The 21,185-nt window shown below is 39.6% G+C and overlaps 1 protein-coding gene across 16 annotated transcripts in view; it reads left to right on the forward strand.

Annotated features, from left to right (window-relative positions):
* ESRRG (estrogen related receptor gamma) overlaps nucleotides 1-21,185 on the forward strand; it is a 581,036-nt gene that overhangs the window by 547,329 nt on the left and 12,522 nt on the right. For all 16 annotated transcript variants that reach the window (XM_073221279.1, XM_073221273.1, XM_073221277.1 and 13 more), the window contains one exon: nucleotides 19,380-19,649. In XM_073221279.1, coding sequence (XP_073077380.1) covers nucleotides 19,380-19,649 — 270 coding nt within the window. The remainder of the gene's footprint in view (nucleotides 1-19,379; nucleotides 19,650-21,185) is intronic.

Raw genomic sequence — 21,185 nt, forward strand, 5'->3', positions numbered from 1 at the left:
AGACACTCTTTAGAGGACAGATTGAAGAAATATTTTAAAAGTAAAAATGTTTATATGTTTTTTGTTAAATCTCAAGTTAATTTGTCTTCTTGGCACTGAAGGTGGGATAAGGAACTACTATATTTTGAACACCTTCCATTAAAAACCTACTAAACTTTTCACAATATGATGCTATTGCTGAACATACGATCATTCAGCTCTTCATTCATTGATTCAAATATTTTATAAAGTGCATAGTCTGTGTAAGGCTCTGCTAAATATTGGTGATGTAGCAATGATCAAAAGTGACAAAAAAATCCCCAACCTTGTGAAGTTTTAAACTGTAGTGGGAGAGACAGAACATGGTATGGGAAAGACTGCATATACAAAGTTCCTGAGGCAGGAGTGTGCATGGCTATTCTGAGAGTAGTAAGGAGCTCCAAATGGCTGGACTAGAAGGAGCTGGGGATGGGGGTGGGTGGTAGGAAATGTTGGGGGATAGAGGATCCCCGATAATTAACCAAATTAAAATTTTTTCCTTTCAAGTGATGCTAGGGACATGCTGTCCTTGTTAAAGACTTTTATACTATATGTGAAAATTCATTAAGTCATTCAATAAAGAAATTGTCAGCAAACACATGTTAGCCATTTTTTAACATGTGGCTTGGCCAAAAATACCCACGTTGATTTGATCCTTTCTTATATTGGAGGAGCAATCCCTTCAAAGGTGTGCATTTAGACTTCATTTTATTTGTGTGATTAGAATGATTATCCTCACTTCCTCGACTGTTTGGAATATTGGACTTATATTTTGGGAAATGAGCATACATATCAACATCCATTTTGAGCATATATAACAGCAAATGTTGAAGTCCCACTTTTGTTTATTAGGGTAATTGCTAACCAACATGATGTGTCTGCTAAAATCAGGGAATTTTTTTTTTCCTAAGGGCTCTCAGCTTTCTCATCTTTTAAATGAGAATTTTGAATAAGATCATTTTTAAAACTACTTTCAGGGTTTGTGTCCTATGCTCTTATGGACGTCCTTCAATAAACAGCTGATAGCATCATCATGCTGTGGTTGGTATTTAGCTTCTCAAAGTCACAGTGTTGTTGTGAATTGGGTACCTGGCATGAATTAAATCCAAGAATGTAGAGCAGTAGCTTGGCGTTAAGCCAGGGAATGGATGATGGTTCAGGTCCTTTTACAGGGTTTTAGCGTGTTCTTTTGGGTGCATTTGCTGTTTGTGTGCCCTCGAGGTCTTCCAGCTTTTCAGACTTATCCTGTGCTCCCCTTGAGAAATTACTCTTCTGCCCAGGTCACCTACAGCTAGCTGGTCAGGAGAAGTGGTAAGTCTTCCCTGTGTCCTGATTTCCAGGCTTTAGAGAAGAAAGCAGGGCCAGTAATGGGGGCATAGATGCCAGGAAGCTCTTTACCTGTTTTGCTCTTAGATCTTCTCACAGATTCACTGCTTTCACACTTAGGAAAGCTCTGACTGTTTTCCCTTCCAATCATTTATTGTTTTATTTCCCAAATATGGATTAAGACTATTTAGGTCCTTGATATCATGCAAGCTGTGGGCATACACATGAAAAAATATTAAGAAAAAACAAAACCTGCTCTATTCTAAGAACTGAGGATACAAAGATAAGTAAGTTAGAGATTAAAAAAAGATAATGACTTCAATAGTGTCAAGACAATGTGTTTGTGGAAATAGGGCAGAATCGTGGAGGAGAAAGCCATAGGGAATGGAGCACCACACTCCCTAATGCCATTAAGAAAACGTCATAGAAAAATATTTCAGGTACACAGGATGGTTTTAGAAGCATTTGATCTGTGGAGAGGAAGGGAAAAGACTTCCACTGAAGGGAAAGAAAGATGAAAAGCACAGAAGTACAAAACAGTGTGGCGTCTTTGGGAAAAGGTAGATGATGGTTAGAACCGTGGAAGAGAATCATACTGCCTGGTGGTTAAATTACAGACACTGAACCCAAATGGCATGGGTGCAAACCTGAACTAACATTTGGGCCAGATGGTCCTGCCTCTGTTTGTCCTTCAGCTTTCTCATGTATAAAGTGGGAAAGAGACTAGTGCATGCTCCCTAAGGCTTCCGTGAGAGGTAAATGCTTGTCCTTTCCTTGCTCCTCTCCCCCTCCCAGTCGTCTTTTTAAGATGCAAGTCAGATCCTGTCTCCACTTGGCTCAAAGCCCTCAGTGGCTTCTCATCTCACTCCACGTAAAAGCTGCAAACAGCTGCAAGGCCTCTGTGATAGGTCCATTCCCATTATCCCACCAACCCCATCTCTCACTCTTTCTTTCCAGCCACTTTGGCCTCTTTGTAATTCTCCAAAGAGCAAAAAAGAAGGCTCCTTCTTCAGATTGGCTGTGCTTGCCTTTCCCTCTGCTAGGATTGCTCTCGCCATGACAGACACAAAGCTGGCTCTTTCAGGTCCCATAGAAGGAAGGCTCGCCTTGATGGCCCTGCCTGAAATCACAGCTGCTCCTTCCCCTGGCCCCTGCCCTGCTGCCTGCCTTCTCTCCCTTCTGCAGATGCTTTCTCCACTGCATTACTGCCCTACAGCCTGCTGTATTTGCATGGCTTATTTTCTCCCCACTCCCTGCTGAATGCAAACCTCCAAAGGGCCAGTACTTTGTCATTTGTTGTATCCCTAAAGCCTGGCTCATGATGGGCACTGGATAAATGGAAGTGCTTAGCATGGTGTCTAGCCCCTAACAAGCCCTGAATGAATTTTGTAAATTTTTATCATCAATGTCTCTGTTAACAAGACCTAAAGCAGGTGAATTGAACCCTGGCTGTGAGGGATTCAGGGGGCCTTCGGAGAGGAGCCGTATCATCAAGGAAGAGAATATCCATGCTTAATGTAGCTCTGAAAGGGGTGAGATTCGAGTCAGGGAGACCATGAGTCAGATTCAGGTAGAAGGTAATAGAGGCGTCAATTACGCAGTGGGACTGGAAAAAAAAGAGATGGACCTAAGACATATTTCATAGGAAAAATTGAACATTGGAGAAGAGTCAAAGATGACTCAGAAATTTCAATCTGCCTTGGTGAGTATTTGGTGATACTATAGGGACTGCATTGGAATAAGTTTTGCAGTCCAGGGAATGAGTTCAGTTTTAGACATTTCGAGTTGAGTTGCCTGTGATACATTTCAATGGGAATGGACTGTGGAGAGACGGAAATAGAAGAGTCTAGGTCTTTGGGAGAGGTGTGTGCTTGGAATCCAGGTTTGTCAGACCCATAGACATGGGGAGAGCAGGGAGAGGCAGGAGAGAAGCCCAGGGAGAATTACTAAGAGCATCACATGGAAAGGACTGGCAGGAAAGAAGACCTGGGAGAAAGATGTGGTGTGAGTGCCAAGGGGGGTGGGGGGATAGGGTCTCAGGAAGGAAGAGGGGGTAGAATGGGCTCAGTATCTCAGAGAGATCAAATTGGATCTGAAGGAGGATAGGACATGGGATCACAATATGCTAGTGGAGCTGAGACACAATCCAGACTTCAGTGGACTGTAGAAGAATGGCAGCAAACAAGCGTGAGGCCGCCATTCTGTCAGGGACTGTGGTGTGAGGTGGGGGGAGTAGAGCGGGAGATACAGACAGACAGAGACAGAGCAGCTATTGAGGAGGAGCTGGTGTGGAGGAAGATTTTTGGGGATGGAGTGCTGAAGGAATAAGTACCTGAAGAGAGGAGAGATTAATAGACACCACAAAGGGAGAAGGGCTGAGCAGAAAATCGATGAAATAAAATCTTTAGGGTGGCCAGAGTGGGGACCTTCCTTGGGAAGAAGGAGAAATCCCTTTCCTTTAGAAACAAGGACAAAGGATTTAGGAATTTGTTCTGGTACAGATGAGAAGGGGAAATAGGTCAAGGGGCATATCTATTCAATATTCTGCATTCTTCCAAAAAACAAGAGGTGAGATCACATTGACAGATAAAATGCAAGCCTAGAAAGGGATTCAGGCAGAGAGACTGTCTGCTCATGTAGGGAAAGTATGTTTCGGACCCACGCTTTCTGCTGTCCAAAACAAAGACTATCAAAGACGGTGAAATGTTCGATCTGGCGTGTACTGTAGATGAGTGTATCCCGTGGAGCAACCTTGTTGCTGAGGAAATTGAGCGATTCAGAGAGTAACTCAAGGTACACAGTTAGTTAGTAGCTCGGACTGTACTGAAACAAGTTCTCTTTTTCTTAATCCACACTTTCAGTGAACAGTTTCAAGCTGTAATTCCCAGACACTTAAAGCCACTTACATCCTTCCTTCTATGCACCCCTACCTCTGTGCACACACACACACCCTACCTCCCTAACACTTTTCAATCTTAGAATTAGCCTACATGCATCCTGTTACTTTTCTTTCTTGCTCTGCATGGTCCACCATTTCAGCTTGCAGCCTAAATTGGATTGACCCTCAGATGGGCTTTTTCTCCTGGATAAGCCATGTACCAGACTGGCTGGCTGGTCATATTCATGAAATGAGCCAGCAAGAGGCTGATGCCATCATAAAGACTAAGGGCATTAGCTCTGTGAAGTTGCTGCCATATCCCAAAGGCAGAGTTGAACTAGATGCTCCCTGGTGTGTAGCACTTACGGTTGTCAAATAAACCTTCTAGATAGCCCTTTTACATTTAACTAGATATTTAAAAGGATCAACATAAATGCTTGACTCACGAAAACAGATGTGTTGGAAACATGTTAAGCAAGCTGTAGTTTTATCAGTTCTTATGCCATATGAATTCTTATATTCCAAAATGAATGTACTTTTGAGCTACAAACATTATTTAGGAATATGATTTTATTTTCCCTGTCTACATTTCAACATGGGTCATTGTTGTTTGTCAATTTTTTAAAAGTGTTAATACCTATAAAAAGATATCCCTGAGCTATAACCTAATTTGTTTCAGGGTACTTACTTTGGGTTGCTGTATTAGTGCTACATGCAGGGGAAAAAAATCCCAGATATCTAGCCTTTTTTTTTCACCACTGAAATAGATATTCAGATATCTGAGTAGTTTCTGCCCTTTACATTAATACACTGAATACAATGCTCATGGACACACTCACACCCCTTCCTTCTCTCATTTGATTTCAAGATACAGAGAATAAATGAAACGTTCACTTAGGTTTTGCTGTCTTTTATGAAATCCAACCCATTCTGGAATGAATGAGCAAGAGACTCCAGAGGCCGCCTTCCTGGGAGCGACTGTCTTCCCCAAGTGTCTCATCCTCTTTCCGTCATCCCCAGGCGATGTGCCTGCATTTGTGTGTGTAGATTTATAGTTTATCTTTATCTATGGCTTCATCTGTAGGTAGCTATTATAGCTGCCTCGCCTGGATATTGTTTGGGCCTGATAGATCTGTCTGTAGTTCATCAAAGGGGAGCCGAGTGCCTAAAAGCCATCAGGTCCAGCTGAGGATGAAATACGAGCCATCAGCCTTGGTAATGGCTGTAAAATTTCATAATTACACGGCCTTTATTACATTGCATAATGATCCTGAAGCAGTATGGAACAATTAATTAAGATTTTCAACCGTGGCTCTTTCAGAAATTAAAAGGTGCTCGTAGCTGAGAAATGGGGATCTGTCTTGTCCTAAAAGCATTAGGGATGCTTAAGAAATACCTTCTTGGGCACTTTCACTTTTTGTGAAGAGGAGCATCTCCTAGTTAGAGAATAAGCATTAGGACTCCATGCCTATTATCCTGTTTTATTCCAACTTCAAAACTGATATTTTAAAAGGAATGGGAGTAAAAGAGTGCTAAGGGTCTATGTAACTCGCAACTTTCTTTTTCTCTTCTTTGAAAAATTCTCTTCAGCCTGCTGCTGTAGCCATTTATCACATTTATGGTTGTTCGTCTCTACACATTAAATAAATGCAGGTTCTGAGATAGGGGGTCAGTTAACTGCCTGCTCTAGTGTACTGACCAAGGAGTTTCCCGTACACACTCTCTCATATCTTGAGGCATTAAAATTCTCTCAAGATCTCTACAGTTGTGACAGTGATCCCCAAAGGAAGGCTTTACTGTTTTCATTTATTATCCTGCAGATGCAGCCTATATATACCTTTTATTTTTTTCCCCATAATCTCATCTTCACACCCCATAAAGAGTAATTAAATTTGGTGAAAGCCTGGAAGAGCTGCTAGGAATTTGCTATTTTTAAATACTAACAGAAGCTGAAGAAAATACATATGTACATACAAACATATCTTTGTTCATAGATACAGATGATGACCCATTCCTGACTCTGTTTACCATGTCAAAGAAATTATGATTGAGATCCTTGCAGACAATAAAATACTAATAGAAGATAGTGAACACAAGCTGAGGATTTTTATTATGGTGATTGTAAGCCACAGCCCAAGCTTTCATCTGTGCATTCAATAGTAATAGATACGTTTCAAGGAAACATGATCAAATGCTACAGTCAATGTAAATGAAAGGGTTTTTCAGAAGAAACCCCTAACATCATTGTGAGTTACACATAACTCCTGGATATTTGTTCATGTCAAGTATTATTGTTTTTAAATTGACAATCATCATATAACGTTTTACATATCTAAATATTTCATGGGAGACTAAAACTTCCCTTGGGCGTCCCCAATAATAAACTTTCAGCAGAAAATTTGGGAAGGATTATGTGCTTCAAGGAGGAGCTGCAGCTCAGAGTAAATTCTCTTGTTGAGGCATTTAGTCCCTTAATAGGAATTTTCTGATCTGCTGTCATTCTTGTTCACACACCAAGTGTCACTACCTCTAAAACACTTGTCATTCTTTAATGGAAACAAAATAGTCATTGCAGCCAGAGCCACAATGTCATTCCACTACCCCTTGCTGTGTCGGCAATAGTGAAAATGACAGAGCGGCTCTCAGTAGGGGTAATTAAAATGTAAATATTGATATTTTATTATTTGAAATTACTTTCCAGTGCGGCATTTAATATCTCTCCATCTGTGCGGCTCTGTTTAGCGGTCACTTTAGTGCAGCTCTGGGATACCAAGCAGCGGCTTGATCCCCGTTATGTCAAAATGCTTGTTGCTGCTTAATTTTGATATCTAATTAAGTGGAAAAGTACAGTCCACACTGTAATCCATGGCATCTTAACCAGCTGCTTGGGTATATTTAGAATTAATCTCCACTATGGAATCATCCTAATGTATGCAATTAAGAGTCTGCCGATGGCTAATTAGGTATATTAGAATCAGGCAGCTTTTTTTTTCTCTCTCCCTTTTTCCCCCCCTTTCATTTTGGACTGTGGCAGACGAAAGAGTCTCTGCCTGCAGAGAGCGTCTTAATGCTACTCAAATCGAGTTAGGAAACTGTGAAACTTCTGAATAGATTCATCCAAGGACGCTAGCACTTCTATTTTCCTTTGCTTATTTCCTAGAATCAAACTAACGTAGGGATTTCTAGGATTTCCTGGATCTATTTGCAGGATCTCAGGGACATGAAAGGGACCTGCCAGAGCATAGAGGAGAGGTGGAATACGAAGATAAATATGCTCTCCAACCGATCAAAGCAGGGAGACTGAGAGGCAGGGAGACTGTGGGGGCTCTTGTTCATTTAGGGAGGAGAGGATTTACAGTGTGAGAGCTTTTTACTGCAGCTACATTTCCCTCCTCCATTCTACTTTTGAATGGGAGTGTCTCAGAAAGAATTACTGTAAGAGGCACAGGTTTGGCTTGTGTATCATGTACCCACGGTAAATAGGACGGGCAGCCTTTTACTACTGATAACGATTCTGCATTCATGTGGTTGAGGAATTCCAGGAGCTGTGTTGGTTCATGTTTTTGTTTTTATTTTGTTTAAACCTGGCCAGTTATCCTAACTGGGGGCAGTGTAGAGAGGAGGAAGGGAAGGCAGAGAGGAATTGAAGGGGTAGCCTCTATTGTCAATGAAACGATAGCTGGTAACCTCCCCTGTGGAATGTACGCCAAGCCGTAATGACTTAGCTCTGCTTGAGCCAGCAAACACCAGCCGTGAATTTGGGAGTAAATATTCGTAAACAGATCTTCATTAGCCACAAAGAAAAATAGTGTGGGAGCCTGACTTTAAACCGAACTCTCGGGGTTAGAAATTCAGAGAAGCTGTTTTTCCATGCTGCCCAATGCACAAATTATGCCCAGGTCTTTAAGCATAGAGAGTGAGGATTTCTAGTATTATTTGAATGTTGAGTTTCAGGGTCAGCATGCTATAATTTCATATCTGTGACATCCATCTCATGGAGAACATATTTCTTTATGTTCTTTCATGAATACATATGACACTTTGTTTTTAATGGCCTATGCTATAAATCCTTTAACTTGTATTTATGCAGAAGACTTCCTGATTTTTTTTTCTGCCTCTCTCTTCCTTCTAGGGCATATGTTGGAGGCACTGAGTTACAGTGTCTTTCTGTGTTGGGAAAATCAAGAAAAGCACACCTGAAGGATTTCTCTTTCTTTTCTGCTTTAGTTGTAACTAGTAAAAATGAGAGGAGATAATTAATGTTAATTCCACAAGCACCAAGTCTCTAATAATTATTACTCTTGTTGGAATCTGCATTTCTATATCAAGGGACAAATGAGGTAAATTTGAAAAGATTTGAGAGGCATGTTATTTAAAATTGATATAGAAATTAGAAGTGATTTCCTGCTAGAGAGCCCAGATAGAATTGATCCTTGGTCACATCAGTGGAAACTCACAAGATGACCACAACTCTCCATTTGTTGGTAATTGGCAACTGAATTAACATGTTCAAATTTTTAGGTGACCTCATGAAATTACGTGGGTTTTTGCAATGGCAAAATCACTTGGTGCCTTAACATGGGTGTAGTATGGCCTTCACAAATGGGAAAATGATAATAACCAGAAGACTCCTTAGACAAGAATGAATACCCTGGGCTTTAAAGCCAGCAACTCTGCCTTCATTAATAGCAGGTGCATTGGGGGAAACTAAATTGTTACCTTCCTTGCATAGGCAGTACCTAATCCAAAATCAGTCTTGGGTAGATCAAGTATTTCTCTTTTCCTTCTCATTTTCTCTTTTGTGCTCTCTCAGTCAATATGATTTACATATAAATTAAATGTGTAAGTGAATTACAACATATATATAGATATATGTATATGTATGTTTATAAAATCTGCTATAGCTTATTCCCAGTTTATCCAATGGGTGGAATGAGCTTTTAGATTCTTCAATATCAGAATATTGTATTGAGTCACATATAACATAAATAAAACAGCCATGGCTAACTTGCCATTTGTAAATTTCTGTTAATGGTTGAATGTTCCTAAGAGAAGCAGTTTGTCTTTTGTCTTTTTTTAAAAAAGTTATTAATCTTCAAAAAGGTGGGCAAAAGAAAAATTCACAAAAACCCCTTTTCAATTTAAAATGTATTGTTGGGTGAGAAACAGGGTAAAAATCAAATATGAGGACTTACAGAGCAAAGCAAAAAATACCATGAGTTTGTGTTGTTTTTTAAAAAATTAACCAAAAATTACAGCTAGGATTTTTTTTTTCTCCAACCGTTTAAAAGAGAATGAGAGTCACATCTACCCCTTGATGAGTCTGACAAATGACATGGTTTATTAATAACTTCTTGATTCATTGTTTTTTTTTAACTGGATGGTGAAAAACATATATTTGATCCTAAAGTTTACATTAGCAAAATTCATCTTCTTCTGTTTCTCCCCACCTCTCTCATTTAAATGAAAAATTGTGGTTTCCCACAGGCACAAGTTGATTGCGCCTAGGTTCAAGTGCTCAAGAAGTATGTACAAGAAATGGAAACAAAGTTCATACAAAAGTGATACAAACCTACTATCTGACTTACTAAAACTATCTTTGGTCCCTTCTTGATTTCTTCAAGGTCCGACCTGACTTCTTTTAGACTTAAACGGATCCTCTTGACTTGCCCAAAATATTTGCACAGGACTCTGCTTGTTCTGACAGCAGACGGAAGTGGTTCCCCTTCAAAATTATTATATAAGAATGGATAGACAAACCAGTTTGATAAACCTGAAGCATGTCTAAATGGCACTTAAATTACATTGACACTTACTTGTACAGACACAGTGAACGGTCATGACCGACAAGTACCGTCTTCTCTGTAAATGTCTAATTTGCTGCTTTAAAATGTGAAGGCGCCTGGCTCCCTTGGAGCTGCTCAATGGCTGTCATGTTGCAAATACTTCTGACAAGTGAGTATTTACTTAGTGAGAATCCTTTGTTCCAAGAGGGACTGAGAGGGAGATGCCATTTGAATGCATTTATTACATCGCCTTCTCTTTGCTGCTTCTGAGGCAGGGAGAGGAAACCCACAATAATAAAAACCTTGGATTGCTCAATCTGCTGACCATTTTTGTAAAAGCATGGGAAGTGTCTTTATCAGTTGGCTGAGTTTTACAGAAAGTAGGTTTGGGATCTCCTAAGAATTTATGTAAAAAAAAAAAGTAGACATACAAATTTTTATTCCTCTAAGTAGAAAGAAGCAATGAGCCTGTGTTTTCACTCCTGACCTGAGTAGGTTAGCATTTCAGAGGTTTAAAATTCTAACTTCAGAAAATAAATGTGCACATTGTCAAAATAATTCTACAACTAGGGTGAGTTAGAGAAATTAATCACAGATACCTGTAAATAATAAAAATGTCATTGTGATGTTATCATGGAATCTGTTGTGAGTAGTCATTTGTGAATGTAAGAGAAAGTAGTAAGACCACATGATTAAATGTTCATTTTAATTACAGATTAAAAAGGAAATGGCTGAGGTTGAGAAATTGAGGCAGGACTTTATCAGGGTTTAAGTAACTCCAGAGAAAATCCTGTGTGCCTGTATACAGGCACTTACAAGCAAAGAGCTTTATATATAGCCGATGCCTTAATAAACACTTGTTGAATTATGAAAAGAACAACAGGCACCTCTTTTGTTGTGTATTCAGTTATTTTTTCATGGGAGAAGGAGCCAATATCACTTTTTGCTCTCCTCTGGCCTCCTATACTTTTTGAAGGCCAGTCAATGAGTTGTTAAGGACTTAGCCATTCATTCATTCGGCACATACTTACTGCGCACCTGCTATGTGACAGGCACTGTAGGAGGTGCTGGGGATGCTGCAGGAAACAGCAAAGAGAAAGTCTCCACTACTAGGAGCTCAGAGAACATGACGACCCACTGAGAAGGATAAAGATTTATCTGTTAGGTGGCCCTTCATCACAGCCACTCTTGTCCTTTCTTATATCTTTACCTTGAGCTCCACATTTTTTATTTTACAATTTATAACTATAATTGCCCCTGGATGGACCACAGGAACAAGAATGTCAGTAGGTAGTAGAAAGGAGTGCATACCCTTGACTTCAGAATAGAAAAAGTGGTGATCGAGCCACACAAGGGGAGGAGCTGGGTGAGTGAGGAGGCCATTAATCAGAAAGTCATGGGGCTGTGGGGTTTGATGTTGGGGTTGGGGAATCAACTCACTCTTCAGCATGTGAGCCCATCTGCAGAGGAGTTGCCAGGGAAGGATTTTTTCAGGAAATATGGCGGGAAATGGTGAAAAGGGACCAAGAGTGAAAAATATTCTGTATTTTGCCAGAGAGTTTCAGTTTTGTCCTTTAGAGACGTGGAAGCCAAGAAAGCATTTTGATCAGTGGGTAGCATACATAGATTTCATATTTAAAAGAACATTGGAATAGCCATCAGTAGGGTGGAAGAAGAAAATAGCAGATGTGGAATTTTGAGGTCCCTTTATTCCAAAAGAAATGGAGGCCTGAGACAAATCTATGGAGGGGAAAAAAGAGACACAGTGATGGGTTTATTTAGGGGAATGTATGTGACCAGATCACAACCTTTCCTCCTCTGCTCTGCATATACACACACTTGGATCATTTTGTATGGTATCTACCTTCTTTCCTTAGAGTGGTCTAATTCACACTTTCTGTACTATGAGATCTTGGTGGGTAGGGCATACATTCTCATGGCTCGGAACGCAGTGCCTCACCACAGATACGCTGAATGGCGATTGATTTGAGTCTCATTACAGTAGAACCATTAGAAACTTAGAAATGTCGGGCTGACCCAGACCTTTGGGACCATTTCCCCACCTTCTCATTTTACAGAGGAGACAGCAGGAGCAATGACACTGAAGCATTCCTCAGAGTCACAGCGCCTTGGCGGCAGAGGGGGCCCCCTGCTAGATCGGCTTACTCCCAGTCCGGGGATCTTTGAGTGCTCTAGTAACATTACCTGTGCAGCCCCGGGCCTCACGCAAGCAGTTCTCAGCATGTTACCCTGCACCCAGCACAGTCGAGCTGGAGGACCCTTCCGAGTTGTCCAGTCTACATTTCACGTTTCAGAGATGAGGAGTCAACTGCAGATCTGTATTACTTTTCTGGTGTAACGAAGTATCGCAAACTCGATGGTTTAAACAACAGAAATTTATTGTCTCAAAGTTTTGGAGACTGGATGTCTGATATCAAGGTGTCAGGAGAGCTGGTTCCTTTCTGAAGGCTGTGAGGGAGAATCAATTCCATGCTTCCCCCTAGTTTCTGGTGGCCTCAATTATCCCTTGGCTTGTAGATGGCATTCTCTCTGTGTCTTCACGTCATCTCCCCTTTGTGTCTGTCTGTGTCTAAATTTCCTCCTTTATATGAAGTTGCAATCCTATTAGATTATGACCCATGCTAATGACCTTTTCTTAAGTTGATCATCAGCAAAGATACTCTTTCCCAGTAAGGTCATATTCACAGGTACTGGGAGTTAGGATTGCAGCATCTGTTAGAGGGACACAATTCAAATCACAATGGGGGCCAAGTTAACATCATTGGTTGTAATGAAGGTAGAACTAGAACCCAGATCTGCAGACCTCAGGCCACCGCTCCCCACTCAAGCCTCTTCTCCCACATACCACTCAATGGCAGTAAACCCTTAGCTTTTGGATTTTACATTAATTGTTTCCCACAGAATCTTTAAAAGTCTATAGATATTCTGTCAGCCTTATAGATCTCCAAAGTTCAAGATAAAGGAGGTATACATGTTTTTTGGAGCCTCAATTTTAAAATCAAGTATTAGACCAAATTTGATGCATGTTTCCTTAGGAGTTTCCTGAAGAGAATAATGCCCACACATCTCATGGTCAGGCTGGACCGATTTTCCTTGGACTGCTGGTCAGGGCCCTGTAACGATCTATAATATTTCTTGATCAGTCCTACTAGCAGTGATTGAGTAGGGCAAGTCAGATTCAAGCTCAAGTTGTTTTTCTTTCAAATTAGAAATGTGGCTTCAAAAACAATGCTTTTCCCCACTCAGTATCCATCTAATCCCAAAGTGAGACTGAAATGCTCTTTTATAAGTTTTTTTTTTTTAAAGCCCTGTATTATATGGTACTACCTTCCTTTTTTCTTGATGGTCAAACAAATTTTAGTCACATCAAAAAGGAGAGCTTCCCAGAGAGAACGTTTTTGTTTCCAACCAGTACCAAATAAAGACTGTAGGAAAAGACGCCATCCGGGTGCCCTCCTTTACAGCAGCGCAGCCCATGCTCGCCTGCATGCCCTCCCACAAGCTTGCTTTCTTCTTGGCTTAGATGCAAGGATGGAAGGAGTAAACTGAGGCAAGGAAGAGCAAGTTTGGGAAAAGCTAAAGGAATTATTTCAAATCCTCTGTTGATATTAAGATGTGGTAGGTAAGTGGGATTTGCAAAGAGGAACTGAGCGCACTTCATCTAGATCAATGGTACTCTTATTTTCGCATTTCTCTACCTTATATCTAGTTCTTTTTTCAAAGCAGGTTGGCACTTGTTAAAAACCTCCCACTCACAGACACAAAAAAACTCATCATTTTGAGCTGTTCTTTGTTGCCACTTAGGAACATCTTTCCTTAGCTGCTGTTATACTTTTAATTTTCCTAGCAAGCTGCACTTAGACACAGGGAACAATTGCTAAAGAAAGTGTTTCACCAGTGCCCTGGGGGCATGATTTCAGTTACTGTGCCCGGAATGGGCTAGCTGTAAACTCATTTGCTGCTGTCCTGTTCAGCGTGAGTGGTCAGTGGCCAGTGTCACCTATGAATTCACAGTGGTAGCTGTGTCTTGGACTGATAGATATTACCCTGGCAATTCTATTCTCGCCTCCTTTACTTTGTCCCCACTACCCAGATCATTTGCTCAGTGTTATTGATGTTGGTCAATTCGGCCACATAGATGTAAAGTAATGTTTGAATCTGAGTTCTGGTTTCACGTTTGTCCTGGGAAACCACTGTTTTTTTTAAAAAAAAATGGTTCAATAAAATCACTGTGAATACTAGTCAAAGTATAACAACAGAACTAAGGAAACAAATTTATAGTGGAATCAACAAATGTTCAAACAAATGATCAAATTATCAAGAGAGGGAGCTAGCCCATTTTTGTCAGTTACTCTTATATTTCACCCAAATCAATTGTGATTGAATCTAAACTATTGAAATCTGGTTTATGGTCGGCCTAAATGAATAGAGATTCAAAGGGTAACATTGTACACATTACATCTAATGTTTAAGTACTAATATAATGGAGAAATAAGAATCATCATCCCTTATAAAGGGAAGTTTTAAATGAGATGCTTCTGATAGCACCAGATAGATAATCTAGCTTTCATGTTGGCAATTGACCATCTGTAGCTGCTTAACTCTAGACCCTACCAAATTCCAGTTCATAAAGTCCATCTCTATATAAAAAAATGACAGAGAAAATATATACTATGTATTTATAATATATATATATAATTATTATATAGACACTGCATCCCCAGAGCTATATGTTTTGTGAATCATAGAACCAGCAATATGTCTGCTGGCTTATATGTGAAAAGAACAACTGGCTTACAACACACAGTAAGCTTACCTCTAACACGGGTTATGCATCTGTGCATCTGTTGGTAACTAAGAACAAATCTAGTGTCATAGTCACTCTTTTCTCCCTCTAAACATTAAGTTTATTTGCATTGCAGGGGACGAATCTACCTTATAGCCACATTGCTCAGTCAGCTTCTCTTAATGAACTTTGTTTGCAATCTCAGTGAGTCTTTATGGCAAAATTACAATTTTGGTATGACGTGCAATTTGTTGAAAGGTGTCAATTTTTTGTGGAACAGAGAAACTCCCATTCAAAAACTGTGCTCAGGCAAATCAGTGCCATGCTGAACTGATGTTAAGAGGCACCCAGAAGATTTATGGTGTTTGCTCTCTGTTTCCAGGAAGCAGGTGAGAAGAAAATGCCTAGCAGGGGTTAAATCCAAATGCATGCACTGCAGCCTATTTCTGTCATCACTCCATTCAGGAAATAAACATTTATGCTTTCTGAAATGAAAGTGCATTTTTGAAGACTAGCCGTCAGATATTTTTTGCCCTTCACACCTTCAAATGCTTAGCCTTTTTTTAAGTTGACTGCAAAGTACATCAGTTGGCCAGGCTGAAAAAAAAAAGGAAAAGTACTTGACAAGTGCCTATGGCACCACTGTCACCCTCCGAAGTTTCCAGGACAAGAAGGCAAGAGGGTTGGCACCAAACATACTTTATGCAAGCCTATTACTTCAGGGCTACCTGTCTCTTGAGAAGCTTTTCAATCCTTTCAAATGATGTTATTCCCAACTGTCATCTGGTTTATTTGGAGCACACTGTATTGCAGATAGACATACTATTTAACTGTGGGTCAAGGTAGAGAGTCATTCTGCTAGCAAAATGCCTGAGATACATTAAATGGCACTGACTCCAGGATGGAGATGGAGGGAGATCAGAGTTGTCAGCGATATGTATGGAATGGGCCGTAGCTGGGGCAGAAAAAAAAAGGTACCATGATATCAGTGTGTTTTTAAAAGCTGTGATACAGCTGAACATTGAAAACTATAACCTGTCACATACCAAAGATTAAGATCCCGGGTGTACAAAACATGAAGTTCAAACGACACAACTGCAAAACATATTTTATTTCACTTTGGGGGAGAGGTGTCTTGCCAAAGATAGCTAAATGTTATTGATGAGGAGGACCTCTAATTTGTAACCAGATCGCTATAAAGACTACTAAATGCTGCGTAACACAAACAAGTGATTGTCATTTGAATACAAACGTGTGTGCCAATAGAGAAGTACTGGTTTTAGAAAAGTCCTGAGACTCAGTTTATTGAAACACACATTTTCATTCAGATCTTAGGAATTCAGCATTTCATACTTTGCTCAGGCCTGCTGATAAAAACATTGTTTTCTCCATGTGTCTTTTGCTCTGTGTAGAATGTTGCTAGCATTCCTAAAGGGCAGGTAAAAGAATTTTGTGCAGTGAGGATATAATCTGCGTTATGTATGTAGTCTCTTTAGTGACCAGGTGAGTGCATCCATCTCATACTTAAGCTGTTTAACTGCTACCCAGTTTTGGGGTGGGAGCTCTTTTGTGTCAGCTTCCAGATTGCAAAGGGGTGGTAGGAAAGTGTTAAAGTGTTCAGATTCACCTATTTAAAGACCTAGAAGGGATAGAAGTCTAGATTTTTATTTATATTGTGTAAAGCATGGATTGTCTTTTTTCCTATCATTTTGCAAAAGTATACCTGCTTTAATCAGCTTAAAACTTGAGGATATCAAGCAAGCAGACTTGTCAAACCTTTTGTGCTGTATTCATCTTCCCATCCTCTCCAGCCAAAAGAAGAAAAAAAGAGAACCTTTTATTTACCTCTTTCCTTCTTTTTATTTCACAAAGAAGTGAAAGGTAAAAGTTAGGTTTATAGGAAGGATACACAGCCAGAGCCAGAAACATGGAAGGAACAAATCACAGGATCAACCTAAGAAAAAAATGAAATTTTATTGCTTTTTGCTTACTTAAACCCCAAAGAAATATGTGAAACATTGTTATGGCTGAAAAATTGTTAATTTGTAAATCACAGGGACAAAGGGGCCCCTGTGCAACTTTAAAGTTTCCGTGCACGTAAATGTCGATAGCGTGCCTTCTCCATCATCAGCACTAAATTCACATTGATGCCTCTTTTCTTCTCTGTATTGATCCTTCCATGAGAACGTAGATTTGTATCTGTTAATTAATGCGTCCTGAAACAGCGTTTGTATTAATCAGGCAGATAAGAAAAATTGGATGCCTGCGTCCTCCTGACAACCGTAAAAGTGCTGGCCCTGATAAAATCGTGGATGGACCTCAATAAAAAAGTTCCTCCTTCCACTCAATAAACTAATCATCCTGCTTTTAATTATTCGGCAGAAAGATGTGTGGAGATTGGAGAATGTGTAAATCTATTTACTAACCGCAGTGTCTGGGAGGGAGAATAGGGCTGTCACAGGAAGGTGCTGCGGGCTTCGGGCTCCGTCCATCTGCCCCTGCAGAAAAGCTGCTGCTCTGGGAGCATGAAAAGGTGCAAGAAGACTGAGGCCAATTGAAAATGCCCATCCTTCTTTGCTCGTAACTTTCTAGAGGATAATTTATTTTTTCATCTATTTCATGGACAAAAAAAAAAATTCCTACTTATTCCTTTTCTTGAGTTAGACATTGGGATTTTCCTTGCATCTTTGTTCTTGGGAGGGGGAAGGGAGAAAAGGGCAATATTGCTGTTTATTTGTTTGTTATGAGCATAACATTCTTAAAATCAAAAGCAAGTGGAGCCACATCTTCCCAGACTAGATCACTATTTTTCTTCTTTGATACCCTGTTTAAAAGGTTATCGGTTGGTGTATCTTTAATTCTAAGAGGATATTTATTAACCCCACATGGCAATGACAAAAAAAGAGAGAGAGAAAGAGAATGGAATAAAAGAAGAAATGATTCACACAGCCTGTCCAAATGATTTGTCAAATAATATGCAAGTAGCTTGATGAGCAACGGGAAAAAAAAAATGCTTTTTACACATCTTAAGAACCCCCTTATGGAAAGGTTGGCTAATCCCTTGTGATTTTATTAAGCACTTCTACTTAATGGTGTCAAATAGCAAACCAAGAGGCCAGGAATTCATTTCTTTCCTCCTTGTGCCGTACTTTGTAATATCACATGAGATATGAACAATTTCGTGTGAATAAAAATGATGACAGCAACAATGACCATAAGGAAGTCTGGGCAGCAGTTGCCAGTGATGACTTCAGTAGTAGGACCCAAAATCATTAATACCATTGCCCTCAAAAGCCATAGGGGTGCTTGGTCACCCTTGCAGATGCTGGGTGTAACCTTCCAGATGAAAGGGAAGTTTCAAGAAACATTTATTTTTTAGAACTTTTGGGGAAAATGTGTGGCTGATCATCAGGAATCTTTGCTAAGACTTCCTTTTAAAAACTAGATCTGGTCCTGCTGAGATATAAATATATATCTTTTCTTCCATGTAGGTTTAACTGTATTACTTCATGTTTCCCTCCTGAACCACAATTTCTAAAAATAATTTTTTCGCATCTGTTTTCTCAGGCTCAGAAGGGGCTTGAAGAATGCATTTATAAGTGCATATCAGATTGTAAATAAAGAATGGAATCAGTTGTCCAGATATTTCAGATAATAATATATAATATTGCTACATTTATTGAATGCATATTACAAATTGATGTTTTGTTGTGTTTTTTTTTTATTTCCCATAAATAAAAATTAAGGTATAAGTAAAGTGTGTTGCTCAAGGGAAAAGAACCAGTAGCTCAGCAGAGCTAATATTTAAATTTAGGATCTGTCATTGCTTATTCCTATCCACCAAACACTACTCCTTCCATATTTAACTTTTTAAATAACTGGATTTTAATGCCAAGAATAAACTGTGGCTTTTCTATTTGGTGAGGAGGCCAGGCTGCTAAGGATTCCACTCTCTTTTATACCAAAAATCAACATTTTAACGGGAATTATAAATATCAGTCAGGGCACAATATCCAATTAAGGAAGATTCTTTTGGGTGTAAAAATACTCATCACTTGCTGTGCTTCTATTATAGAGAAATGTTTCCAAATTGCATGCTACACTGTGGTGTAAACATTTGTCTTCCTTTGTCTTCTTGGCTTTTTGGCTGTTTTTGTTCCTGTTTTTGTTTTTTAGCTTTATGTTGTTTATCAGTAGCAATGTTAGAGATGATGAGATGGTTAAAAATCTGACTTCCTGTAAGGTCTTCATAGACTTCAGCCAACAATTGGGTATATTTAAAGATTACATGGTATCTTCACAAATGACAGAAACAGAGCTGTTTCTCCATTATATTCCCCTCACCTGTGTCTGTAAAACTCAGAGACAACACCAACAAGTGGAAGCTGGCTTGTGACTTTTGCTTTGCTGTTCGCAAAACGATCAGGGGAAAATTGAAGAGCGTCGAATGAAAGCTCAGCATAATTTTGAGCACCGATGCAGAAGCTGACTCCCTTATGAAACTAATGTTGCATTAGGAAATTATGGCCTCCAAGTAACTTGATCTGCTCGTCTCCCCATGCAGGCTTCTCCACGCTGTCCCTGGCGGACCAGATGAGCCTTCTGCAGAGTGCTTGGATGGAAATTTTGATCCTTGGTGTCGTATACCGATCCCTTTCATTTGAGGATGAACTTGTCTATGCAGACGATTATATAATGGATGAAGACCAGTCCAAATTAGCAGGTCTTCTTGACCTAAATAATGCTATCCTGCAGCTGGTAAAGAAATACAAGAGTATGAAGCTGGAGAAAGAAGAATTTGTCACCCTCAAAGCGATAGCTCTTGCTAATTCAGGTTGGCATATTGACATGGTCAATGTTACCTATTTTTTTTATTGACATATAGTTGGTATACAACAATTTCCATTGGTTTCGAGTATACAGCTGAGTGGCTCAACAGTTGCCCACATTATTAAATCCTCACGCCAACTCTATATTTTGTTGTATGTCAGTTTTACCTCTTCACTTAACTTCTTCAGAGATTTGCTAGACACAGGTGGACATTCTGTATGAGTCAGCAAAATCATATTCAGTATAGCTTTCTAGTGAAATGTTACAAATAAGAAAAGCCAACTTAAAGGGCATTAGTTCTCTTGTACTTATTGAGAGCTGTGAAAACTTTACCACCTAATTCATTTACTAACTCATAGTATAAATGAACACTCTCAGGACAAAATTACCTGCATTGTGTTGTATGCACACATGAAAATAAGTGTAAACGACAGGTACATTCCATTTTCGCTCTAAAACATGCAGATTTTGCAATTGGAAAACAGAGTGTTGTTTTTAATTTTGAAGATCAAAGAATATTCTCCTTATATTCTGGAGTTTTCTAGAAGTCAAATTCTGCTGAAGGAGTATTTCTCTCAAAGGTACTATCTATGCAGTAAGTGTTAAGAATTATGGGAATAAATGGTCTTAACATTTGAACTGAAATGTACTAAATAGGGAACAATCTCTGATAAGTAAAAATCGTTGGTGCTTTGTTGTTTTTCCCTTTGTGCCTCTCTGAATGCTTTATTGTAGTCTTAAGTCTCTTTTAACATTTGCATAAGTTCAAGATAGATCCCTCCTTAATGACGTGCCGATCATTAGATACCTGGGTGTCAATAACATGCTCTGATGCTATGTACCATTGACAGTCACACCGTGCCCCTCCATCTGCTTTTGTTTTGACCCTATCTTTGAACTTTATCTTGGTTGCTGGCCAGTAGTTTTCCCTTTAATTACAAGAAGGAAACTGTCAATAAAATCTGTTAAATGGGATGCAATGAGTGGCTTGAATGGGCGGACGGCTATTTGTTCAAATTCTGCAGCACTCAAGGTATTGACAGTTTGTTTTCTGGGGCCATATGTGACGATCAATCTCAGGCTGGGCTCAGCCGCGCTGAAAAATGAAAAACCAGATTGCTTTTGCTTACTTGTGGATGACGACTTTGTGATTTGGCGCGGTCCTAGTGAGATGAGTCCTTCTGCCCAAATTGCCCCCATGAGAGCCAAGGATGCGTGACTGCTTTTAGAAATAATTTTTAATTGATTTTGTAATTAACAGTTCATCTACAATATTGATGCATGAATCCTTGGACTGATAGGAGGGAAATTGTTTTCAACAATGAAGTTGTACTTTCCTATTTGTCTTCATAACGGAGTTTACCCTTTTATACTTTTACTTGCGAAGGTAGCCCTCTTTTTACCACACCACTCACCTCTTTTCCTACCCCCCGGGAAACTGCAAACTGTGACACTTAGGACAAATGGCGTTGTTGTTACAAACCCTCCAGACTAAAGTAGGAGATAGGATAGAAATCTTCTGAGAATTTTTTTAGTTTGC

The sequence above is a fragment of the Manis javanica genome, chromosome 14 (assembly GCF_040802235.1).
Source record: "Manis javanica isolate MJ-LG chromosome 14, MJ_LKY, whole genome shotgun sequence".
Classification (NCBI taxonomy): domain Eukaryota; kingdom Metazoa; phylum Chordata; class Mammalia; order Pholidota; family Manidae; genus Manis; species Manis javanica.